This window comes from Nematostella vectensis, chromosome 14 (assembly GCF_932526225.1).
Source record: "Nematostella vectensis chromosome 14, jaNemVect1.1, whole genome shotgun sequence".
Lineage (NCBI taxonomy): Eukaryota > Metazoa > Cnidaria > Anthozoa > Actiniaria > Edwardsiidae > Nematostella > Nematostella vectensis.
In genome coordinates, this window is record NC_064047.1 from 12677068 (window position 1) to 12704100 (window position 27033).

General features: G+C 41.0%; 1 protein-coding gene across 5 annotated transcripts in view; it reads left to right on the forward strand.

Moving 5' to 3' along the window:
• The window catches only part of LOC116613001, a 58224-nt gene that overhangs the window by 18388 nt on the left and 12803 nt on the right, over window positions 1-27033 (forward strand). For 4 of the 5 annotated variants that reach the window (XM_048722222.1, XM_048722223.1, XM_048722219.1 and 1 more), the window contains exons 2-6: window positions 2360-2544; window positions 3040-3952; window positions 8437-8679; window positions 21615-21799; window positions 22294-23206. In XM_048722222.1, coding sequence (XP_048578179.1) covers window positions 2360-2544; window positions 3040-3952; window positions 8437-8679; window positions 21615-21799; window positions 22294-23206 — 2439 coding nt within the window. Of the gene's footprint in view, window positions 1-944; window positions 1040-2359; window positions 2545-3039; window positions 3953-8436; window positions 8680-21614; window positions 21800-22293; window positions 23207-27033 lie in introns of those variants that run through there. The other variant, XM_048722220.1, reaches the window with a different exon arrangement.

The window sequence follows — 27033 nt, forward strand, 5'->3', positions numbered from 1 at the left end:
TGTATGCTAGTGTGCTTCTAAAGTTCACATTTATGTATATATACTCGCAAGGATAGTTTGGCTATCCGACGGAGTTTTAGACTAGCAAAGGTCGCATGCGTGATCCGCACAATTGACATCACGCTAGCCCGGTCGCAGCTCTAGATCCCACATGGATCTAAGCTGTGGTTTAAAGCACTTCGTTCGAGTCGAAGTCGCCCTGCAGTTTTTTTTTTGCCGATTAAGTTTAACTGAGGCAAACCGGCTATGCCATGCTGACGAGTCCTAATAAGGACGAAACAGCTGTCGATGGTTGCCGAACTGCACGGGTAATAGACTGTGCTAGCGTCCCGTCTTGGCCCGACTGGTGCCAATGTGTGTATGCTAGTGTGCTTCTAAAGTTCACATTTATGTATACATACTCGCAAGGATAGTTTGGCTATCCGACGGAGTTTTAGACTAGCAAAGGTCGCATGCGTGATCCGCACAATTGGCATCACGCTATCCCGGTAGCAGCTCTAGATCCCACAAGGATCTAAGCTGTGGTTTAAAGTACTTCGTTCGAGTCGAAGTCGCCCTGCAGTTTTTTTTTGCCGATGAAGTTTAACTGAGGCAAACCGGCTATGCCATGCTGACGAGTCCTAATAAGGACGAAACAGCTGTCCATGGTTGCCGAACTGCACGGGTAATAGACTGTGCTAGCGTCCCGTCTTGGCCCGACTGGTGCCAATGTGTGTATGCTAGTGTGCTTCTAAAGTTCGCATTGTTTGTACAACTTCGTCAACGGCTACTGAGCTCAATAATCGAATCTAGGAGGAAAAGAAAAATATTGCACATTATCTGAAGCGAGAGAATTCTTTGCGATCAGAGACACCGCTGTTTGCTTCTGTTTTGTTTGGTTCCGTATGTGACTGCTGAGCTCGCCTTGCGTGACAGGGGGCGGTCTGAGTGACTGCGTGGGGGACTAGGGTCTAGACTCCTTTGCGTCTTTCCCGAAGGGTTGATCAGACGCTTCCATTGTAAGTTGAGATTCGCCTGAGAAGATTTCGACTAGAAACAGGTATTTATATCGCCTATTTCCACCCTATTTTGGCTATATTACCTATTTCATTATTGTATGGGGTCTAAAAGTGGATCGATTCATTTGTCCTCAACTGATAACTCTTGAGAGGTGAAATGAGTGAAATCGCTTTCGATTCGATTCCACTAAAATTCCGAAAGACTCGAAAAGTTTCCGAGTAAAAAAATATATATTAAATGTACCTTTTGTTCCAAACGTTGTGTTTAGTATATTGGCAGTCTATATTTGAATTATTATGTGTTGTCTTATTCGTTGTTGTTGTTACAATGCTGTACATCAAAGGTCGGTACAGCTAGATATGCTCACTCTAGCTGAATCGTTAACCTTATAACACTTTATTTTCGCGTCAATTTAAAAAGCCAGAGTGAAGTTAGTTCCTTATTCGCAGTTCCTTTTTCGTCTGTTTCCTTATTCGCTCAGTTCCTTATTCAAATCCGGGGGGGGGGGGGGGGGGGTATTTACATGATACCTTTTAATACGAGTTGAAACAGTATTTAGGCATAACAGTTTATTCAGAACAAGTCCAACAGCATTTTCGTCGGGTAATTTTGGTTGCTTTAACGTGCTTTGCTGCTAACAAAGCTGTGAACATGAGACTCTATCTGCTACAAAAGGTCAAATTACGCAATGCGTGCGATCGCTTTCACAAATGAATCTAGCAAAAGAGACGAAATCTACCTCTCATCTAATAAATGTATTTGTATCTTGGGCTTTCTTTCCAAACGCATTATTATATTTAGAGGAGAAATATTCACGCTTTACTTGACTACGTACGCGTGTAGAAGGAATTTGACCTTGCTAACAAAACCACAATTTAACAGATAGTGCTTGTTGTCAATTAACACCTTGGCTACTACATAAGGCTCTGACAAAACAAATAAATTAGTGCAGTGACACGAATAGGGAACTGTTCCTTATTCAAGTTAGTTTTCGCGAATAAGGAAATGGAATCTCCAAACGTCCCATTTCGTTTTACGACTTATCCTAATAAGGAATAGACTATGAAGAGGATTGTCAGTGTTTGCTTATCATTTCTCAATAAAGGAAAGGAAATTTCATAACTCCCGATTTCTCTTTAACTACTCCTTTCTAAAGAGTTCCCGAAAAAGGAAATGGCATTTCATAACTCCCGATCTCGCTTTAACTACTAAAAGGAAATGACCAGAAGGGGCGTGGCTATTCCCCCAATATTTTCTCAATTTTCTGTAGCGTGCCCCTCCCCCAATCTTAAGTGGCCTGCTATGCCTCTCGTAGAAAAGGAATAATAAATTTGCTTATGCTTTACTTGTTGTTTTTTAGAAATGACATCCGCCAGCAGGCGCCTCGAGGATGAGGTGACGTGCTCTATATGTATAGAGCACTTTAACGATCCTAGAGTGCTCCCTTGCTTGCACTCATTTTGTCGGCACTGCCTGGAAGAGCTGGCAGTGCACTCTGAAGGGAGAGGAAAACTTGTGTGCCCCCTCTGTAAGGCGGAATTCCAGGTAATCTGTCATACAGAAATTCATCCATTACTTAATGAACCCTGGCACAACTGTGTGACAAATATTTTGCTGTAACAAAGAAATGGATTCAAACGACAAGTGCATTTCGAAAGAGAAAAGCGAAATTGAATTCTTCTCACAAGAATTACTTTATGAGTATTGAATTATTAAAAGATAAGGATCCCCAAGCTAATGTTGTATTTTGCATGTTTCCTTCATAGTTACTGTAAATATATGGGCGTTACAAAAAAATTGGGACAAAAACCTATAATAAAATACCTTCAAACTTTTCTTACCTGTTTTTGGACTTGTCATTCACATCCCTGTGAAGTTTCAATTCATTTGGGGCAATATTGAGCAATTGTAGTTCAACTATATTTACAGTAACTATGAATAAAACACGTAAAATACAACATTAGCTCGGGGAACCTATGCCCTCCCCTGAAACCATATGCAAACTCCGTTATAACTATATTTTACTGATTATTGTTCTAGATTTCCCCAGCAGATGTTCCGAGTTTAAAGGTGAATTTCATGATCAACAGTATTATCTCTGTTCTTCCTTTGTTGACATCTGAAGACTCCAAGAAGAAACCATCTTGTGAATCGTGTGATAGCGGCGAGCCTGCCCAAGGGAGATGTAACGAGTGCGACCACTTTGTCTGTGAGCAGTGCATCTCGGCTCATAAGAGATTACGACTACTACAACACCACACTCTCCTCAGTCTTGATGAGATCAAAAGCGGAAAGTTACTTTCGAAGAGCAAAACTTCCTACTGCACCAAACATGAAGGTGAAGTGCTGAAACTGTTTTGCGAATCTTGTAAGGAAGTAATTTGCCGGGACTGCACCGTCGTTGATCATAAAAATCACGATTACCTTTTCACAAGTGATGTAATCGCTCGAGAGAAAGAAGAAATATTGGGAAGAGCAAAAAAAGTTGCATCAAAACTCACCGATATTGAACAGGCGATGGCATTGGTAGAAGAGACTCAACAACATCTCGAGGAAAATAAACGTGCGACCAGAAGGGATCTGGATGCGTTCATTGATAAGCAGATAGGTACTCTTGAGAAGATGCGATCTGATCTTAAAGGGGGGATTGAGTCAGCTTGTCAAAAGCATGATAAGCAGCTGACTGCTCAGAGAGAGACTCTATCCATGAGACTTGCAAGTGCTCGTAGCAGTTTGGAGTTTGCTGAGAGAATGTGCAGAGATGCAAATGATGTGGATGTCTTGTCCATCAGGAATGAAGTGCTATCCCAGCTATCGAGTCTTGCAGAGAAACCCGTGGATCAGCCTTGTACGGAGGTTGGAGTTCGTCTTGTAGTGGATGAGGAGTATTGGGATTCTTTGTCAAAGAAGATCTCAGTTGATGTGATTTCTGTTGGTGAATCTGAGCAAACAGGTACTAATTCTCTAATACTGTTATGTAGGTCGGTCGGTCGGTCGGTCGGCCGGCAGGCAGGCAGGCAGGCAGGTAGGTACCCTCAATAGACTCTTGAATAGGCTTCCTAGTTTTACCTTTTACTACCATCTCGAAGGTCTTTCTCATGTTCAACTCCATTCGGTTCTCCAGCGCCCAGCGCTTGATGTTGGTAACTTTCTCCAGCGATGAATCAATCGTGTCTGAGCCAGATATCACAGGCGTACTTATTGTGATGTCATCCGCATATTTGATAAATAGAGAGTTGGCGCTAGCGTTCTGAATGTCATTTACCATGATAGAGAATAGCAACGGTCCTAGCACCGTTCCTTGGGGGACTCCTCTGCTGATTCCAAGGAAACTGGTAGCCATCCCATTAACCACAACTCGCTGCTTTCGATCGCACAGGAAGCTCATTATCCACAATCTGTTACAAAACTAATTATTGTTTAATGGGGAAGTACTTATCAGACGATGATCTTTTTAGTCTCTATGCCTGTATTTATTACCTAAATTGGCCATGAAAGCGGTGTTGTTCTGCTAAATACTTCGAGGGATGGCTGCTTTTGCAAATGGAGACAGTCGGCACGATATATAGATATATAGACAGTCTCTTTGGCAACATCAAATAAATTTTATATTTTACAAAATTATAGTCTGCAAATATCCTAGCGCACCTTCATTTAATTCAAATTAATTGAATAAATATTCCAAATAGCGCACAGACATCCCAAATGTATTTTCTGGGGACGTCAACATGTTTACTTCAAGCTCGAATAATTAATAGATTGAAAAACTTTCATTAGGGTATGCGAATAAAGAGAATACATTTTAAGAAATCGATGATAAGCGTGACAAATTCCAACCGTTCCACTTCTGAGACAATCTGTTACAAAACTAATAGGACCCTTTCCCTCCCCCTTCCTCAATGTTGGAGGGCAAATGATCACCTTGCTACTGCTTGTGTTTTGTGCTGAAAAATCGCCTCTAACCAATATTAATCGGGGGGAGAGGGTTGGCGGTTGTTCGTATGGGAAGTGTCCCGCTTACTTTTGTTGTGGATTGTCTGAGCAAGTGACTGACAGGTCCTGGAACAGGAAACACTATCGTTGATAACGCAACGACAATACAACTATGCGAACGTCAAAATCAAACACATACAATTATCGTGCCAGAATCGCGCGTAAAAATGGACAGAAGCTTCAGAGACGACTATTTTTCATTGTAAACAATCTCATCTGTTTCTTCATATAAAAAATACCAGCTATGAAGAATTTATTATGTGAGAGATTTTCACTACAAATTTAGTCACGCAAGCTTGTCTCGGGGAGAAGGTCAATTCAATAAATTCATCTGTTTTACAATAGTTTTGCTAAATATCTGACACTTTGACACAGTTATGCTTGAAGAGTTCAAGCAAAGTGTATGCAATGCTTTTTCTGTGGGGCATTCGCTAAAATCGACGGCTACAGACTACGTCTTCTGTTCTTGCTTACGTGGCTCAACGATTAACACCAACGGTTAACCATTTTAAAATTGTTTAAGAAATGCCTTACGAAAGAAATTCGAACTCTAAAATAATACAGTAACAACTTGAGATTCAAGCTCATAAATTGACACTAGTTTTGTTTGAATGAGGGTTTGCATTTTGGAGAGAGAGCTCATGGTAGATGGTTGACCGTCGTTTTACTAAGATAAAAATAAAGTTCATTTTTATATAAACGGTCTACCACGGTTGACCGCTCAAAAAAGCCCTATTATATATTTCAAATCATTTGTAAGCTTCATATACCTAAATAGCTTTGTGATGGTAATAGCATAGACGAATGATTGAAGAAATCCGGCTACCATGAGTGGGAATAATGTTTTTCTAAAAATGGCAGACCGTACACGGTCCACACCCGCTTTTTTGCACCGCCATGCTAAATATATAAACACTTGTTGTGATGTTCATTGAAAATGAAATGAGACGAGGCTCTCATGTTTTCTACAACAGATAAACCGCCTATTTATCGCTTTCTTTAGTCGATTTGTTATTTATTGTTTAATGGGGAAATACTTATTAGGCGATGATCTTTTTAGTCTCTATGCCTGTATTTATTTTACCTAAATTGGCCATAAAAGCGGTGTTTTTCAGCTAAATACTCCGAGGGATGGCTGCTTTTGCAAATGGAGACAGTCGGCACGATATATAGACAGTCTCTTTGGCAACATCAAATGAATTTTATATTTTACAAAATTATAGTCTGCAAATATCCCAGCGCACCTTCATTTAATTCAAATTAATTGAAAAAAATATTCCAAATAGCGCACAGATATCCCAAAAATATTTTCTGGGGACGTCAACATGTTTACGTCAAGCTCGAATAATTAATAGAGTGAAAAACTTTCATTAGGGTATGCGAATAAAGAGAATACATTTTAAGAAATCGATGATAACCGTGACAAATTCCAATCGTTCCCCTTCTGAGACAATCTGTTACAAAACTAATGGGACACTTTCCCTCCCCCTTCCTCAATGTTTAAGGGCAAATGATCACCTTGCTACAGCTTGTGTTTTGAGCTGAAAAATCGCCTCTAACCAATATTAATCGGGGGGAGAGGGTTGGCGGTTGTTCGTATGTGAAGTGTCCCACTTACTTTTGTTGAAGATTTCAGTTCTTGATGTAAGGGTTGATGTCGTATTTTGCCAGTTTATTACAGAGAATATGGTGAGGGACTGTGTCGAAGGCCTTGCTGAAATCAAATGACAAGGCTCTAACAAAATCTGCATCGTTGTCTAACTGCTTGAGCCAAAAATGTTGGCATTTATGATCAGGGCCATTGTTGTGTTATGGCCTTTCTTGTAGGCAAATTGGTCGGGGCCAATTTCCGAGTGGAACAGAGTTCGTTTCTGCAGACAAGACGCTTGAAAATCCTAATGATGATATTAGTCAGTGAGATTGGTCTGAGTTGACAAAACTCTGTCAGAGGAGATTCCTTAGGGATAGGCAAGATGTTCGCTAACTTCCAAGCCATTGGGACAGTTTGTTGTTGGAGTGAACAGTTAAAGATATTTGTGACAACAGGTGCAAGATGGTGAGAAAAGTCGCGCCAGAGCCAGTACGGAAATTGATCAGGCCCTGAGGCAGTTCGTTTCTATGTGATAAAAAACTCATTACATCGCTCTCACTCACTGTTGGGGTTCGGGTGCCTTCAGGTATCTCCCGGCGCACGGGGACAACATATGCCTTATCAGTATTGGTGGCTTGAAAATGTGAGTTGATGATGTCGGGTGGAATCACCGATGATGATGATGATGCGCGTTCCCTGTGTCTTCCGGCCAGTTATTCTATTGGCTGTCTCCCGCCATTCTTTTGAACCGCATTTGTGTTCCTTATGAACAGCTTCCACCTGATTACTCCGAATGAGAATGTTGATACACTCTTGGCGCCTCAGAATCTCAGCACGGGTTCCTTTATGCGCGATTCTGTTCCTGATGTTACAAAGGTGTTTAACCAGGGGGGACATGTAAGGTGGGTCTCTGGATGAGACTTTGACCCGAATGAGCGGAAAACATTCATTGAACATCGACCACAGGCTCGCATTTAGCAGCTCCACACTCTCCTCTAGGTTAGCAAGATTTTTAATAGGACTCCAGTCGAAAACATTTGTTTTTCCTGATCAAATAACTGAAATCCTCTGCTATCAAACCTCCCACTTTTGAGAAAATTAATTTTACCTTTGATTTGATTTGTGCATTGTTTTTTTTTGCCCCCAGTAACTCTATGCCTAAATTTAACCTCATGGTAGTGTAAAGTAATTTTTGTTTTTTTAATCATGTAGTTTTCATTGTATGTATACCCCGAATTATTTACATTTATTACATTATGAGTAGCGACTGAAGGGATCAAAGCCGCAGTTCTTCTAGAAATAATTGAGACAATTTTAAAGCAGAAACTTCATAGGATACCAGATTCACAATTTGTAAGCACCAGCGTTTTGCGACGAGTAGAATACATAGAAGCATACCATAATAAACAAGTCTTTATTCATAATATTTCCTGATGGTGCAATTCAGTTGCAGATCTTTTCCTGAATGGTAGTTCTACAAAAGGTGGTTACGGGTTAGGTTTATTCGAAAGATTAATAAGTCCAGCGTTTGTGACACTTCGATAATTTGTCCTATTTATATATAATTTTCGGCGAAGGGATTTTGATCCTTTCTGTAATTGACAGAGAGTGTCTTTTTACACAAATCCAATCTTGATGGTGGAACTTTGGGCCCAGAATACTCTAGGAATCTTGATTTGGGGCAGGACTTTGTACGACCACACAACAGCAGCAACAATTTGTACTAACCCTTTGGGTGACACACATATACACTGACTTTATTTGTTTGAGACATGATGAGGATAAGGAATTGTGCCTTCTTGATAAAAAGAGTATTGGTTACTTATCTGGTGATGGTGTAACTCCGTTTGTAGGTCTTGAGCAGTCCGCCATCCTCAGCGGCAAAGGTCCAGAGTACCTCCGAGATCTCTTGGGATTCCTGAAGCCCATGCAGCAAAGTCCCAAGAGTCGCTGGGTCAGATGTTTCTCAGCAAAGAGAGATGGCTGGGCTGCCAGGACCTTCCATGAAAAATGCAATGGCAAAGCGCCGAACATCGTACTCGTAAGCGTTGGAGGAAGATACGTGTTTGGTGGCTACTCTGACGTAGCGTGGACAAGTGAGTACACTAATGAATACGAGAAGGGTCGTATCAGGGTGAGGGTCGAAATGTCTGATCATGTTTGTAAATTATTGTTTGTAAACTATTTTTTGTTCATTACCATGAACTTTAAACTTAAGACTTGCAGTACGTTTTCCTAAGCCACCTTCCACCCAATATGTATTACGTCATATGATAAAAGGATTGGATAGACAAATATAGATATAGTTTGTTAGCAGCTACCATGGTATTACATGAGGTGAGCTCGTTAATTTTGCTGTTTGGTGCAGGAAAATGTTTTTACATAATTACAAGATTTTTCCTTGGACAACCCTTAAAGTAGGTGTTACTAAAATCGAGAAATTAAACAGAAACTCTGGATATCTTAGCGCAATTACATTCTTACTACTTCTGTTATTTATTTCCTGTTACATCGCAATACTGTAACTCAGATGCTTCCGAAAGCAGTTTTATGTCTACATCGCAATACTGTAATTCAGATTCTTCCGAAAGCAGTTTCGTGTCTACATCGCAATACTGTAATTCCGATTCTTCCGAAAGCAGTTTCGTGACTCAGATGCTTCCGAAAGCAGTTTTATGTCTACATCGCAATACTAAAATTAAGATTCTTCCGAAAGCAGTTTCGTGTCTACATCGCAATACTGTAATTCAGATTCTTCCAAAAGCAGTTTCGTGTCTACATCGCAATACTGTAATTCAGATTCTTCCGAAAGCAGTTTCGTGTCTACACCGCAATACTGTAATTCAGATTCTTCCGAAAGCAGTTTCGTGTCTACATCGCAATACTGTAATTCCGATTCTTCCGAAAGCAGTTTCGTGACTCAGATGCTTCGAAAGCAGTTTTATGTCTACATCGCAATACTGTAATTCAGATTCTTCCGAAAGCAGTTCCGTGTCTACATCGCAATACTGTAATTCAGATTCTTTCGAAAGCAGCTTCGTGTCTACATCGCAATACTGTAACTCAGATGCTTCCGAAAGCAGTTTTATGTCTACATCGCAATACTGTAATTCAGATTCTTCCGAAAGCAGTTTCGTGTCTACATCGCAATACTGTAATTCAGATTCTTCCGAAAGCAGTTTTATGTCTACATCGCAATACTGTAATTCAGATTCTTCCGAAAGCAGCTTCGTGTCTACATCGCAATACTGTAATTCAGATTCTTCCGAAAGCAGTTTTATGTCTACATCGCAATACTGTAATTCCGATTCTTCCGAAAGCAGTTTCGTGTCTACATCGCAATACTGTAATTCAGATTCTTCCAAAAGCAGTTTCGTGTCTACATCGCAATACTGTAATTCAGATTCTTTCGAAAGCAACTTCGTGTCTACATCGCAATACTGTAACTCAGATTCTTCCGAAAGCAGTTTTATGTCTACATCGCAATACTGTAATTCCGATTCTTCCGAAAGCAGTTTCGTGTCTACATCGCAATACTGTAATTCAGATTCTTCCGAAAGCAGTTTTATGTCTACATCGCAATACTGTAATTCAGATTCTTCCAAAAGCAGCTTCGTGTCTACATCGCAATACTGTAATTCAGATTCTTTCGAAAGCAGTTTTATGTCTACATCGCAATACTGTAATTCAGATTCTTCCGAAAGCAGTTTTATGTCTACATCGCAATACTGTAATTCAGATTCTTCCAAAAGCAGTTTTATGTCTACATCGCAATACTGTAATTCCGATTCTTCCGAAAGCAGTTTCGTGTCTACATCGCAATACTGTAATTCAGATTTTTCCGAAAGCAGTTTCGTGTCTACATCGCAATACTAAACCTCAGATTCTTCCAAAAGCAGTTTCGTGTCTACATCGCAATACTGTAACTCAGATTCTTCCGAAAGCAGTTCCGTGTCTACATCGCAATACTGTAATTCAGATTCCTCCGAAAGCAGTTTCGTGTCTACATCGCAATACTGTAATTCAGATTCTTCCGAAAGCAGTTTTATGTCTACTTTGCAATACTGTAATTCAGATTCTCCCGAAAGCAGTTTCGTGTCTACATCGCAATACTGTAACTCAGATTCTTCCGAAAGCAGTTTTGTGTCTACATCGCAATACTGTAACTCAGATTCTTCCGGAAGCAGTTTTATGTCTGAGTATCCAGAGTGAAGCCGGCAGAAGGAAGATCTTAGGACCCAAGTTTATTTTTCTTTCGATAATCTTTCTAATAATCGTTTCATAATTTATCGTGTTTGGGGACAAACACAAGTTTGACAAGGGAGGTATGTTATAGGACGGTTTGTTATATTGTTTAGGTTATAGGTTATTGTCGTCTAGTATTTCATGTTACTAGTTTTATTTATCTTTCAAGGATAATTTAGATTTTGTTTACAATTGATGGTTTCCTAAGTCTAGATTTTAGCACGCCCGTGGACCCTCCGCATCGATGACCTTTTGGTGCGTCTAAATCCAGGGAGTGTACAGTTTCTTATACGTGGCGAAATCTCCGGTTTCTTTTTGTTTTGGAAATTTTGTTTGAACAGTTAAATTATTTCTAAATTGTATGCCACCGCCCTCACTCCTTGGCTTAGACATCTCTACTTGTATCGTTATTTCAATTAGGCGAAACTGTTGTAGACACGCGCTCTTTCAGCATGCGCAGTTAAGTTTTAAAAGTTGCTTAATCATTAGTGTTATTTTAGAGTTACCTTGACTTCATAGATTATTCTGTAAATACGCAGGGACGAGAAACCAACTCTGTGATTTCCCACGCCCTCACGCTTTTGTCTGATTGGTTCGTTTTGCCAAATTTTCTCCGTTTCCTCTTGAATTGTTTTACATTCAAGATTGTTTTACATATTTCCTTTCATGTGGGACCACTACATGGGTATCTGTCTGGTCCAAGGGTATAAATATAGCGAACCTAATTCTGTACTTATGCTGCTGCTGTGGCCAAACATTTGGAAAGCATTGAAAAACGCCAGCCTTGCCTTCGTCTTCATCTCCGTCTAAAGGATCCCGGCTTGTGCCCCTAACATTAATTCATACAATGGGAAATAATTTTGATTATTTTTGCTTTTTATCTTATGTTAATTAATAGAATTTCGAATATTATTTTTTACCGTTGTTTTGACTGAAAATACAACTTTAAACTCCATTGAAGGGTTGTGGGTAAGGGATCAATTGTATCTTTTTCCCATCGGCAATTCAATCACCATCCTTAGATGTATTTCACGGTAAAATTGCTTGACATTCATTCATCAGAGGAGATACTAGTTATTATATAAAATGTGGTAGGACTGTATTTCTATTCCTTTTGATCAACTTTTTGCAAACACGGCATCTAATAAATAAATGTCTAAAAATAAATGTCTAATAAGCCCCTGGCGATTATTTCTTTTTGTCTTGACAAAATCTGCTCGATTAGAGGGAGGGGCTTGTTTCAAAACCTTTTTTTCATTTTCTGACACTAGGTATTTCGGCCCCTATAAAAGGTGTTATAAATTAGTGCTTATTACTCGTACAAAAATAGATAAATCTAGCAAGAGTCAATTGTTCCTTTTGGAAAGATGTTTCTTCGGGGTTAGGGGTGAAGACTCAATTTCCTTGAATTTAAATAATACGAGTTCGGCACGGTTTTTGCTGTTTTTATTCTAGTTTGCATTTTAAAATAACGCATTTTGTTTGATTTTCTTCAAAGTGAGTGACCGTGGATGGCAGTCCTCCAGCAGGTCATTCTTGTACACGCTGTGTAACAAGAATAGCTACCGCCCTGAAAAGTTGCCATTGAGGCGCACGCCAGATAGATACGCCATTTGTGACGACACACGTCACGGTCCGGTGTTTGGTGTTGATCCGGTGTTTGGTGTTCCGTCGTTTGGTGGTTGTAGTGACCTGTTTATCGCTGACAACGCAGGAGGTAATGAAGAGTCCTATACGCGGTCACACACGTACGCTCGTCCCCAGGGCGTCACATCTGATGGCTCGTGTGACGTCTTTGCTGACAAATACAGATTCACACCCGACGAAATGGAGGTGTTCCACGAGGTGGTGGACTGAATACAGCTTTGAACGCCTGTAAAGTGACAATAGACATAAAGACGTGTAAATATTTGTTAGTTGGTACTGTGTCATGAAATTAATCTATTTTTGAATAACGCTTCACCATCTTGTGATGTGACCCGCGGTGCATCTTGGGTAGCATGTAAATCACAAAATATCACATGCTGTGAAAAACCCGCTAGCTAGGGTTACGGCACACGTTACTTTAGTCCAACCTTATTTAAAAACGTGTACATCTCGAGTATATATACCCGAATATTATAACACAAATGCAAATTGTAAATTTTAATAATTATTCCTATAAGCTGTTAGAAACAATGTGTTGTTTGGTCTAGATAACCACGTACAAGTTGTGTGTGTGTTTTTTACTTCTTTTTTAAAAATTAAGAACGATGCCTAACCCGTGTGTCTTTGCGTAGAGGGAAGGGGAAGGGACTCCGATATTAGCAAGTTACAAGGCGAGGAAGTGCAATCAGAATTTATAAGATGGCTCCTGGGGGTAAATAAATATTGAAGCTCAAATGCGTGCCTGGTGGAGGCTGGTTGACTCCCTTTGCGAACTCAAGCAAAATGCAGAGCGTTGCAATATTGGGGGTTCTAAGAAATTCAGACCGTACGAAACTTTCTAATGTAGCGATGCACGACTCTTTATGACGCGGAAAAAAAGAATTTTAAAAACACACAATTAAATATATTTAAGGTATGGTAAACCACACCCGACGCAGAAATACCAATAAATCTTATAAGACAGAGTCTGACATATATAGAACAACAAGTTAAATGAAATTAATAACTATGAATAGAAAGACCCTCGACATAAAACCAAATTGGGAACATTAAGGAAATTTAAGAGCGTTCACATTATCTCTCCCAAGTTAAAATCGCAGAATTGCGTTCACAAAGTTTATGCCCAGTGCACACTAGCGACATATCGACGTTACGACATGGGCGCGCGCACTCTTATCTTCGACATAACGACATAAGATTAAAAAAATATGTTTTTTCTTTTATGTCCTGATGTCCATGTTGTTATGACGGGCTAAACATAGTGCGCGCGCCCATGTCGTTATGTTGCTAGTGTGCATTATTAAGCAACCACATAATAGCTATCAAAACAGGACGACACAAAACCCCTGAACGAAAAACGTGCCCAATATGCTTGGTCAAAGTCGAGGCCGAGAAACAACACTGATCAAATGCCCGGCATATAATGAATTAAAGGAACGAATAAATGTATGGGTTTTTTAAATTCGCAACAAAACAGATTTGAAAGCGGTTGCTCAGTTTGAACCAGGAGAGCGCGACAAAAGAAATAGCTCAATTTTTTTGGGAAGCAACAAAAATAAGGGAAAGTGCGTTGTAATTAGATCTATAATGACATCGCTACAAAGTAAGATGATGAAAAACATCAGGGATAGGAGAACGACTTGAATACCTGCTGTCTTTTTTAATATGAATGTATTCGGCAAAACCCGTAAATCAAAGATGAAAAGGTGCCAAATAAAATTATTGAATTGGATCAGCATGAGGGGAGGGGGGTCTGTTCGCTTCTATTGTGTTCGATATGTGACTGCTGAGCTCGTGCGCCTTGCTTGACAGGAGGCGGAACAGAAAAACAGATTTGGCGTGTGATGAAAAACGAGAAACAAATGAGACATTTCTTGTAAAAGTAGATTGGACACCAGTTCGGGCAACAAAACAAAACTTTAAAGAGTAGCAGTATTTGATACATGACTAGCTTGAATTGTAAAGACCGCCCCACGGCACACTTGTAAACTTGCAATGCAACGGTGTTTTCGCGTTTTCTGTAAGCGTATATAAATTCGTGGATGAATAAAGTTGCATATCTGTACCCTGTTGTTGTGGTGGAGTGGCCTCTCTATAAAATTATACCACTTGTGAGGGTGGTTGTTGTGGTGGAGTGGCCTCTCTATAAAATTATACCACTTGTGAGGGTGGTTGTTGTGGTGGAGTGGCCTCTCTATAAAATTATACCACTTGTGAGGGTGGTTGTTGTGGTGGAGTGGCCTCTCTATAAAATTATACCACTTGTGAGGGTGGTTGTTGTGGTGGAGTGGCCTCTCTATAAAATTATACCACTTGTGAGGGTGGTTGTTGTGGTGGAGTGGCCTCTATAAAATTATACCACTTGTGAGGGTGGTTGTTGTGGTGGAGTAGCCTCTCTATAAAATTATACCACTTGTGAGGGTGGTTGTTGTGGTGGAGTAGCCTCTCTATAAAATTATACCACTGGTGAGGGTGGTTGTTGTGGTGGAGTGGCCTCTCTATAAAATTATACCACTTGTGAGGGTGGTTGTTGTGGTGGAGTGGCCTCTCTATAAAATTATACCACTTGTGAGGGTGGTTGTTGTGGTGGAGTGGCCTCTCTATAAAATTATACCACTTGTGAGGGTGGTTGTTGTGGTGGAGTGGCCTCTCTATAAAATTATACCACTTGTGAGGGTGGTTGTTGTGGTGGAGTGGCCTCTCTATAAAATTATACCACTTGTGAGGGTGGTTGTTGTGGCGGAGTGGCCTCTCTATAAAATTATACCACTTGTGAGGGTGGTTGTTGTGGTGGAGTGGCCTCTCTATAAAATTATACCACTTGTGAGGGTGGTTGTTGTGGTGGAGTGGCCTCTCTATAAAATTATACCACTTGTGAGGGTGGTTGTTGTGATGGAGTGGCCTCTCTATAAAATTATACCACTTGTGAGGGTGGTTGTTGTGGTGGAGTGGCCTCTCTATAAAATTATACCACTTGTGAGGGTGGTTGTTGTGGTGGAGTGGCCCCTCTATAAAATTATACCACTTGTGAGGGTGGTTGTTGTGGTGGAGTGGCCTCTCTATAAAATTATACCACTTGTGAGGGTGGTTGTTGTGGTGGAGTGGCCTCTCTATAAAATTATACCACTTGTGAGGGTGGTTGTTGTGGTGGAGTGGCCTCTCTATAAAATTATACCACTTGTGAGGGTGGTTGTTGTGGTGGAGTGGCCTCTCTATAAAATTATACCACTTGTGAGGGTGGTTGTTGTGGTGGAGTGGCCTCTCTATAAAATTATACCACTTGTGAGGGTGGTTGTTGTGGTGGAGTGGCCTCTCTATAAAATTATACCACTTGTGAGGGTGGTTGTTGTGGTGGAGTGGCCTCTCTATAAAATTATACCACTTGTGAGGGTGGTTGTTGTGGTGGAGTGGCCTCTCTATAAAATTATACCACTTGTGAGGGTGGTTGTTGTGGTGGAGTGGCCCCTCTATAAAATTATACCACTTGTGAGGGTGGTTGTTGTGGTGGAGTGGCCTCTCTATAAAATTATACCACTTGTGAGGGTGGTTGTTGTGGTGGAGTGGCCTCTCTATAAAATTATACCACTTGTGAGGGTGATTGTTGTGGTGGAGTGGCCTCTATAAAATTATACCACTTGTGAGGGTGGTTGTTGTGGTGGAGTGGCCTCTCTATAAAATTATACCACTTGTGAGGGTGGTTGTTGTGGTGGAGTGGCCTCTCTATAAAATTATACCACTTGTGAGGGTGGTTGTTGTGGTGGAGTGGCCTCTCTATAAAATTATACCACTTGTGAGGGTGGTTGTTGTGGTGGAGTGGCCCCTCTATAAAATTATACCACTTGTGAGGGTGGTTGTTGTGGTGGAGTAGCCTCTCTATAAAATTATACCACTTGTGAGGGTGGTTGTTGTGGTGGAGTGGCCTCTCTATAAAATTATACCACTTGTGAGGGTGGTTGTTGTGGTGGAGTGGCCTCTCTATAAAATTATACCACTTGTGAGGGTGGTTGTTGTGGTGGAGTGGCCTCTCTATAAAATTATACCACTTGTGAGGGTGGTTGTTGTGGTGGAGTGGCCTCTCTATAAAATTATACCACTTGTGAGGGTGGTTGTTGTGGTGGAGTGGCCTCTCTATAAAATTATACCACTTGTGAGGCTGGTTGTTGTGGTGGAGTGGCCTCTCTATAAAATTATACCACTTGTGATTGTGGTTGTTGTGGTGGAGTGGCCTCTCTATAAAATTATACCACTTGTGAGGCTGGTTGTTGTGGTGGAGTAGCCTCTCTATAAAATTATACCACTTGTGAGGGTGGTTGTTGTGGTGGAGTGGCCTCTCTATAAAATTATACCACTTGTGAGGGTGGTTGTTGTGGTGGAGTGGCCTCTCTATAAAATTATACCACTTGTGAGGGTGGTTGTTGTGGTGGAGTGGCCTCTCTATAAAATTATACCACTTGTGAGGGTGGTTGTTGTGGTGGAGTGGCCTCTCTATAAAATTATACCACTTGTGAGGGTGGTTGTTGTGGTGGAGTGGCCTCTCTATAAAATTATACCACTTGTGAGGCTGGTTGTTGTGGTGGAGTGGCCTCTCTATAAAATTATACCACTTGTGAGGGTGGTTGTTGTGGTGGAGTGGCCTCTCTATAAAATTATACCACTTGTGAGGGTGGTTGTTGTGGTGGAGTGGCCTCTCTATAAAATTATACCACTTGTGAGGGTGGTTGTTGTGGTGGAGTGGCCTCTCTATAAAATTATACCACTTGTGAGGGTGGTTGTTGTGGTGGAGTGGCCTCTCTATAAAATTATACCACTTGTGAGGGTGGTTGTTGTGGTGGAGTGGCCTCTCTATAAAATTATACCACTTGTGAGGGTGGTTGTTGTGGTGGAGTGGCCTCTCTATAAAATTATACCACTTGTGAGGGTGGTTGTTGTGGTGGAGTGGCCTCTCTATAAAATTATACCACTTGTGAGGGTGGTTGTTGTGGTGGAGTGGCCTCTCTATAAAATTATACCACTTGTGAGGGTGGTTGTTGTGGTGGAGTGGCCTCTTTATAAAATTATACCACTTGTGAGGGTGGTTGTTGTGGTGGAGTGGCCTCTCTATAAAATTATACCACTTGTGAGGGTGGTTGTTGTGGTGGAGTGGCCTCTATAAAATTATACCACTTGTGAGGCTGGTTGTTGTGGTGGAGTGGCCTCTCTATAAAATTATACCACTTGTGAGGCTGGTTGTTGTGGTGGAGTGGCCTCTTTATAAAATTATACCACTTGTGAGGCTGGTTGTTGTGGTGGAGTGGCCTCTATAAAATTATACCACTTGTGAGGCTGGTTGTTGTGGTGGAGTGGCCTCTCTATAAAATTATACCACTTGTGAGGCTGGTTGTTGTGGTGGAGTGGCCTCTCTATAAAATTATACCACTTGTGAGGCTGGTTGTTGTGGTGGAGTGGCCTCTCTATAAAATTATACCACTTGTGAGGGTGGTTGTTGTGGTGGAGTGGCCTCTCTATAAAATTATACCACTTGTGAGGGTGGTTGTTGTGGTGGAGTGGCCTCTCTATAAAATTATACCACTTGTGAGGGTGGTTGTTGTGGTGGAGTAGCCTCTCTATAAAATTATACCACTTGTGAGGGTGGTTGTTGTGGTGGAGTGGCCTCTCTATAAAATTATACCACTTGTGAGGGTGGTTGTTGTGGTGGAGTGGCCTCTCTATAAAATTATACCACTTGTGAGGGTGGTTGTTGTGGTGGAGTGGCCTCTCTATAAAATTATACCACTTGTGAGGGTGGTTGTTGTGGTGGAGTAGCCTCTCTATAAAATTATACCACTTGTGAGGGTGGTTGTTGTGGTGGAGTGGCCTCTCTATAAAATTATACCACTTGTGAGGGTGGTTGTTGTGGTTGAGTGGCCTCTCTATAAAATTATACCACTTGTGAGGGTGGTTGTTGTGGTGGAGTGGCCTCTCTATAAAATTATACCACTTGTGAGGGTGGTTGTTGTGGTGGAGTGGCCTCTCTATAAAATTATACCACTTGTGAGGCTGGTTAAGCGGCAATGCCACCACCTTACTTCCGGTAGATTACGTAACTATCTCCAATCATTTGTAATGGTACGCGAAAAATATTACAAAATTGTAAAAGCAGTGTGCCTATTAGAAGTTTCTTTGAGGAGGTGACTGATAATTTAGAGCGGATGGTCTGTTAAATAGCGCGGATTCTAACAGATTCTCTCGTCTTTTGCCGTTTGAGGTTTCCGTCGGTCAACAGTGAGCTGGTGGCAATGATGCTTTAACTAGACGAGTATTCCAGGGGTATAGAATTATCGGTTATCGCTTTTTGGGGCAGTGAAATTTTCCAATGCTGCTTTAACTAGACGAGTATTCCAGGGGTATAGAATTATCGGCTATCGCTTTTTGGGGCAGTGAAATTTTCCAATGCTGCTTTAACTAGACGAGTATTCCAGGGGTATAGAATTATCGGCTATCGCTTTTTGGGGCAGTGAAATTTTTCAATGCTGCTTTAACTAGACGAGTATTTCCTCGACTCATCATGCTAGCCCGGTCGCAGCTCTAGATCCCACATGGATCTAAGCTGTGGTTTAAAGCACTTCGTTCGAGTCGAAGTCGCCCTGCAGTTTTTTTTTTTTTGCCGATGAAGTTTAACTGAGGCAAACCGGCTATGCCATGCTGACGAGTCCTAATAAGGACGAAACAGCTGTCCATGGTTGCCGAACTGCACGGGTAATAGACTGTGCTAGCGTCCCGTCTTGGCCCGACTGGTGCCAATGTGTGTATGCTAGTGTGCTTCTAAAGTTCACATTTATGTATATATACTCGCAAGGATAGTTTGGCTATCCGACGGAGTTTTAGACTAGCAAAGGTCGCATGCGTGATCCGCACAATTGACATCACGCTAGCCCGGTCGCAGCTCTAGATCCCACATGGATCTAAGCTGTGGTTTAAAGCACTTCGTTCGAGTCGAAGTCGCCCTGCAGTTTTTTTTTTGCCGATTAAGTTTAACTGAGGCAAACCGGCTATGCCATGCTGACGAGTCCTAATAAGGACGAAACAGCTGTCGATGGTTGCCGAACTGCACGGGTAATAGACTGTGCTAGCGTCCCGTCTTGGCCCGACTGGTGCCAATGTGTGTATGCTAGTGTGCTTCTAAAGTTCACATTTATGTATACATACTCGCAAGGATAGTTTGGCTATCCGACGGAGTTTTAGACTAGCAAAGGTCGCATGCGTGATCCGCACAATTGGCATCACGCTATCCCGGTAGCAGCTCTAGATCCCACAAGGATCTAAGCTGTGGTTTAAAGTACTTCGTTCGAGTCGAAGTCGCCCTGCAGTTTTTTTTTGCCGATGAAGTTTAACTGAGGCAAACCGGCTATGCCATGCTGACGAGTCCTAATAAGGACGAAACAGCTGTCCATGGTTGCCGAACTGCACGGGTAATAGACTGTGCTAGCGTCCCGTCTTGGCCCGACTGGTGCCAATGTGTGTATGCTAGTGTGCTTCTAAAGTTCGCATTGTTTGTACAACTTCGTCAACGGCTACTGAGCTCAATAATCGAATCTAGGAGGAAAAGAAAAATATTGCACATTATCTGAAGCGAGAGAATTCTTTGCGATCAGAGACACCGCTGTTTGCTTCTGTTTTGTTTGGTTCCGTATGTGACTGCTGAGCTCGCCTTGCGTGACAGGGGGCGGTCTGAGTGACTGCGTGGGGGACTAGGGTCTAGACTCCTTTGCGTCTTTCCCGAAGGGTTGATCAGACGCTTCCATTGTAAGTTGAGATTCGTCTGAGAAGATTTCGACTAGAAACAGGTATTTATATCGCCTATTTCCACCCTATTTTGGCTATATTACCTATTTCATTATTGTATGGGGTCTAAAAGTGGATCGATTCATTTGTCCTCAACTGATAACTCTTGAGAGGTGAAATGAGTGAAATCGCTTTCGATTCGATTCCACTAAAATTCCGAAAGACTCGAAAAGTTTCCGAGTAAAAAAAATATATATTAAATGTACCTTTTGTTCCAAACGTTGTGTTTAGTATATTGGCAGTCTATATTTGAATTATTATGTGTTGTCTTATTCGTTGTTGTTGTTACAATGCTGTACATCAAAGGTCGGTACAGCTAGATATGCTCACTCTAGCTGAATCGTTAACCTTATAACACTTTATTTTCGCGTCAATTTAAAAAGCCAGAGTGAAGTTAGTTCCTTATTCGCAGTTCCTTTTTCGTCTGTTTCCTTATTCGCTCAGTTCCTTATTCAAATCCGGGGGGGGGGGGGGTATTTACATGATACCTTTTAATACGAGTTGAAACAGTATTTAGGCATAACAGTTTATTCAGAACAAGTCCAACAGCATTTTCGTCGGGTAATTTTGGTTGCTTTAACGTGCTTTGCTGCTAACAAAGCTGTGAACATGAGACTCTATCTGCTACAAAAGGTCAAATTACGCAATGCGTGCGATCGCTTTCACAAATGAATCTAGCAAAAGAGACGAAATCTACCTCTCATCTAATAAATGTATTTGTATCTTGGGCTTTCTTTCCAAACGCATTATTATATTTAGAGGAGAAATATTCACGCTTTACTTGACTACGTACGCGTGTAGAATGAATTTGACCTTGCTAACAAAACCACAAATTGACAGATAGTGCTTGTTGTCAATTAACACCTTGGCTACTACATAAGGTTCTGACAAAACAAATAAATTAGTGCAGTGACACGAATAGGGAACTGTTCCTTATTCAAGTTAGTTTTCGCGAATAAGGAAATGGAATCTCCAAACGTCCCATTTCGTTTTACGACTTATCCTAATAAGGAATAGACTATGAAGAGGATTGTCAGTGTTTGCTTATCATTTCTCAATAAAGGAAAGGAAATTTCATAACTCCCGATTTCTCTTTAACTACTCCTTTCTAAAGAGTTCCCGAAAAAGGAAATGGCATTTCATAACTCCCGATCTCGCTTTAACTACTAAAAGGAAATGACCAGAAGGGGCGTGGCTATTCCCCCAATATTTTCTCAATTTTCTGTAGCGTGCCCCTCCCCCAATCTTAAGTGGCCTGCTATGCCTCTCGTAGAAAAGGAATAATAAATTTGCTTATGCTTTACTTGTTGTTTTTTAGAAATGACATCCGCCAGCAGGCGCCTCGAGGATGAGGTGACGTGCTCTATATGTATAGAGCACTTCAACGATCCTAGAGTGCTCCCTTGCTTGCACTCATTTTGTCGGCACTGCCTGGAAGAGCTGGCAGTGCACTCTGAAGGGAGAGGAAAACTTGTGTGCCCCCTCTGTAAGGCGGAATTCCAGGTAATCTGTCATACAGAAATTCATCCATTACTTAATGAACCCTGGCACAACTGTGTGACAAATATTTTGCTGTAACAAAGAAATGGATTCAAACGACAAGTGCATTTCGAAAGAGAAAAGCGAAATTGAATTCTTCTCACAAGAATTACTTTATGAGTATTGAATTATTAAAAGATGAGGATCCCCAAGCTAATGTTGTATTTTGCATGTTTCCTTCATAGTTACGTAAATATATGGGCGTTACAAAAAAATTGGGACAAAAACCTATAATAAAATACCTTCAAACTTTTCTTACCTGTTTTTGGACTTGTCATTCACATCCCTGTGAAGTTTCAATTCATTTGGGGCAATATTGAGCAATTGTAGTTCAACTATATTTACAGTAACTATGAATAAAACACGTAAAATACAACATTAGCTCGGGGAACCTATGCCCTCCCCTGAAACCATATGCAAACTCCGTTATAACTATATTTTACTGATTATTGTTCTAGATTTCCCCAGCAGATGTTCCGAGTTTAAAGGTGAATTTCATGATCAACAGTATTATCTCTGTTCTTCCTTTGTTGACATCTGAAGACTCCAAGAAGAAACCATCTTGTGAATCGTGTGATAGCGGCGAGCCTGCCCAAGGGAGATGTAACGAGTGCGACCACTTTGTCTGTGAGCAGTGCATCTCGGCTCATAAGAGATTACGACTACTACAACACCACACTCTCCTCAGTCTTGATGAGATCAAAAGCGGAAAGTTACTTTCGAAGAGCAAAACTTCCTACTGCACCAAACATGAAGGTGAAGTGCTGAAACTGTTTTGCGAATCTTGTAAGGAAGTAATTTGCCGGGACTGCACCGTCGTTGATCATAAAAATCACGATTACCTTTTCACAAGTGATGTAATCGCTCGAGAGAAAGAAAAAATATTGGGAAGAGCAAAAAAAGTTGCATCAAAACTCACCGATATTGAACAGGCGATGGCATTGGTAGAAGAGACTCAACAACATCTCGAGGAAAATAAACGTGCGACCAGAAGGGATCTGGATGCGTTCATTGATAAGCAAATAGGTACTCTTGAGAAGATGCGATCTGATCTTAAAGGGGGGATTGAGTCAGCTTGTCAAAAGCATGATAAGCAGCTGACTGCTCAGAGAGAGACTCTATCCATGAGACTTGCAAGTGCTCGTAGCAGTTTGGAGTTTGCTGAGAGAATGTGCAGAGATGCAAATGATGTGGATGTCTTGTCCATCAGGAATGAAGTGCTATCCCAGCTATCGAGTCTTGCAGAGAAACCCGTGGATCAGCCTTGTACGGAGGTTGGAGTTCGTCTTGTAGTGGATGAGGAGTATTGGGATTCTTTGTCAAAGAAGATCTCAGTTGATGTGATTTCTGTTGGTGAATCTGAGCAAACAGGTACTAATTCTCTAATACTGTTATGTAGGTCGGTCGGTCGGTCGGTCGGTCGGCCGGCAGGCAGGCAGGCAGGTAGGTACCCTCAATGGACTCTTGAATAGGCTTCCTAGTTTTACCTTTTACTACCATCTCGAAGGTCTTTCTCATGTTCAACTCCATTCGGTTCTCCAGCGCCCAGCGCTTGATGTTGGTAACTTTCTCCAGCGATGAATCAATCGTGTCTGAGCCAGATATCACAGGCGTACTTATTGTGATGTCATCCGCATATTTGATAAATAGAGAGTTGGCGCTAGCGTTCTGAATGTCATTTACCATGATAGAGAATAGCAACGGTCCTAGCACCGTTCCTTGGGGGACTCCTCTGCTGATTCCAAGGAAACTGGTAGCCATCCCATTAACCACAACTCGCTGCTTTCGATCGCACAGGAAGCTCATTATCCACAATCTGTTACAAAACTAATTATTGTTTAATGGGGAAGTACTTATCAGACGATGATCTTTTTAGTCTCTATGCCTGTATTTATTACCTAAATTGGCCATGAAAGCGGTGTTGTTCTGCTAAATACTTCGAGGGATGGCTGCTTTTGCAAATGGAGACAGTCGGCACGATATATAGATATATAGACAGTCTCTTTGGCAACATCAAATAAATTTTATATTTTACAAAATTATAGTCTGCAAATATCCTAGCGCACCTTCATTTAATTCAAATTAATTGAATAAATATTCCAAATAGCGCACAGACATCCCAAATGTATTTTCTGGGGACGTCAACATGTTTACTTCAAGCTCGAATAATTAATAGATTGAAAAACTTTCATTAGGGTATGCGAATAAAGAGAATACATTTTAAGAAATCGATGATAAGCGTGACAAATTCCAACCGTTCCACTTCTGAGACAATCTGTTACAAAACTAATAGGACCCTTTCCCTCCCCCTTCCTCAATGTTGGAGGGCAAATGATCACCTTGCTACTGCTTGTGTTTTGTGCTGAAAAATCGCCTCTAACCAATATTAATCGGGGGGAGAGGGTTGGCGGTTGTTCGTATGGGAAGTGTCCCGCTTACTTTTGTTGAGGATTGTCTGAGCAATTGATTGACAGGTCCTGGAACAGGAAACACTATCGTTGATAACGCAACGACAATACAACTATGCGAACGTCAAAATCAAACACATACAATTATCGTGCCAGAATCGCGCGTAAAAATGGACAGAAGCTTCAGAGACGACTATTTTTCATTGTAAACAATCTCATCTGTTTCTTCATATAAAAAATACCAGCTATGAAGAATTTATTATGTGAGAGATTTTCACTACAAATTTAGTCACGCAAGCTTGTCTCGGGGAGAAGGTCAATTCAATAAATTCATCTGTTTTACAATAGTTTTGCTAAATATCTGACACTTTGACACAGTTATGCTTGAAGAGTTCAAGCAAAGTGTATGCAATGCTTTTTCTGTGGGGCATTCGCTAAAATCGACGGCTACAGACTACGTCTTCTGTTCTTGCTTACGTGGCTCAACGATTAACACCAACGGTTAACCATTTTAAAATTGTTTAAGAAATGCCTTACGAAAGAAATTCGAACTCTAAAATAATACAGTAACAACTTGAGATTCAAGCTCATAAATTGACACTAGTTTTGTTTGAATGAGGGTTTGCATTTTGGAGAGAGAGCTCATGGTAGATGGTTGACCGTCGTTTTACTAAGATAAAAATAAAGTTCATTTTTATATAAACGGTCTACCACGGTTGACCGCTCAAAAAAGCCCTATTATATATTTCAAATCATTTGTAAGCTTCATATACCTAAATAGCTTTGTGATGGTAATAGAATAGACGAATGATTGAAGAAATCCGGCTACCATGAGTGAAAATAATGTTTTTCTAAAAATGGCAGACCGTACACGGTCCACACCCGCTTTTTTGCACCGCCATGCTAAATATATAAACACTTGTTGTGATGTTCATTGAAAATGAAATGAGACGAGGCTCTCATGTTTTCTACAACAGATAAACCGCCTATTTATCGCTTTCTTTAGTCGATTTGTTATTTATTGTTTAATGGGGAAATACTTATTAGGCGATGATCTTTTTAGTCTCTATGCCTGTATTTATTTTACCTAAATTGGCCATAAAAGCGGTGTTTTTCAGCTAAATACTCCGAGGGATGGCTGCTTTTGCAAATGGAGACAGTCGGCACGATATATAGACAGTCTCTTTGGCAACATCAAATGAATTTTATATTTTACAAAATTATAGTCTGCAAATATCCCAGCGCACCTTCATTTAATTCAAATTAATTGAAAAAAATATTCCAAATAGCGCACAGATATCCCAAAAATATTTTCTGGGGACGTCAACATGTTTACGTCAAGCTCGAATAATTAATAGAGTGAAAAACTTTCATTAGGGTATGCGAATAAAGAGAATACATTTTAAGAAATCGATGATAACCGTGACAAATTCCAATCGTTCCCCTTCTGAGAAAATCTGTTACAAAACTAATGGGACACTTTCCCTCCCCCTTTCTCAATGTTGGAGGGCAAATGATCACCTTGCTACTGCTTGTGTTTTGAGCTGAAAAATCGCCTCTAACCAATATTAATCGGGGGGAGAGGGTTGGCGGTTGTTCGTATGGGAAGTGTCCCACTTACTTTTGTTGAAGATTGCAGTTCTTGGTGTAAGGGTTGATGTCGTATTTTGCCAGTTTATTACAGAGAATATGGTGAGGGACAGTGTCGAAGGCCTTGCTGAAATCAAATGACAAGGCTCTAACAAAATCTGCATCGTTGTCTAACTGCTTGAGCCAAAAATGTTGGCATTTATGATCAGGGCCATTGTTGTGTTATGGCCTTTCTTGTAGGCAAATTGGTCGGGGCCAATTTCCGAGTGGAACAGAGTTCGTTTCTGCAGACAAGACGCTTGAAAATCCTAATGATGATATTAGTCAGTGAGATTGGTCTGAGTTGACAAAACTCTGTCAGAGGAGATTCCTTAGGGATAGGCAAGATGTTCGCTAACTTCCAAGCCATTGGGACAGTTTGTTGTTGGAGTGAACAGTTGAAGATATTTTTGACAACAGGTGCAAGATGGTGAGAAAAGTCGCGCCAGAGCAAGTACGGAAATTGATCAGGCCCTGAGGCAGTTCGTTTCTATGTGATAAAAACAACTCATTACATCGCTCTCACTCACTGTTGGGGTTCGGGTGCCTTCAGTTATCTCCAGGCGCACAGGGACAACATATGCCTTATCAGTATTGGTGGCTTGAAAATGTGAGTTGATGATGTCGGGTGGAATCACCGATGATGATTATGATGCGCGTTCCCTGTGTCTTTCGGCCAGTTATTCTATTGGCTGTCTCCCACCATTCTTTTGAACCGCATTTGTGTTCCTTATGAACAGCTTCCACCTGATTACTCCGAATGAGAATGTTGATACACTCTTGGCGCCTCAGAATGTCAGCACGGGTTCCTTTATGCGCGATTCTGTTCCTGATGTTACAAAGGTGTTTAACCAGGGGGGACATGTAAGGTGGGTCTCTGGATGAGACTTTTGACCCTAATGAGCGGAAAACATTCATTGAACATCGACCACAGGCTCGCATTTAGCAGCTCCACACTCTCCTCTAGGTTAGCAAGATTTTTAATAGGACTCCAGTCGAAAACATTTGTTTTTCCTGATCAAATAACTGAAATCCTCTGCTATCAAACCTCTCACTTTTCAAAAAATTAATTTTACCTTTGATTTGATTTGTGCATTGTTTTTTTTTTACCCCCAGTAACTCTATGCCTAAATTTAACCTCGTGGTAGTGTAAAGTAATTT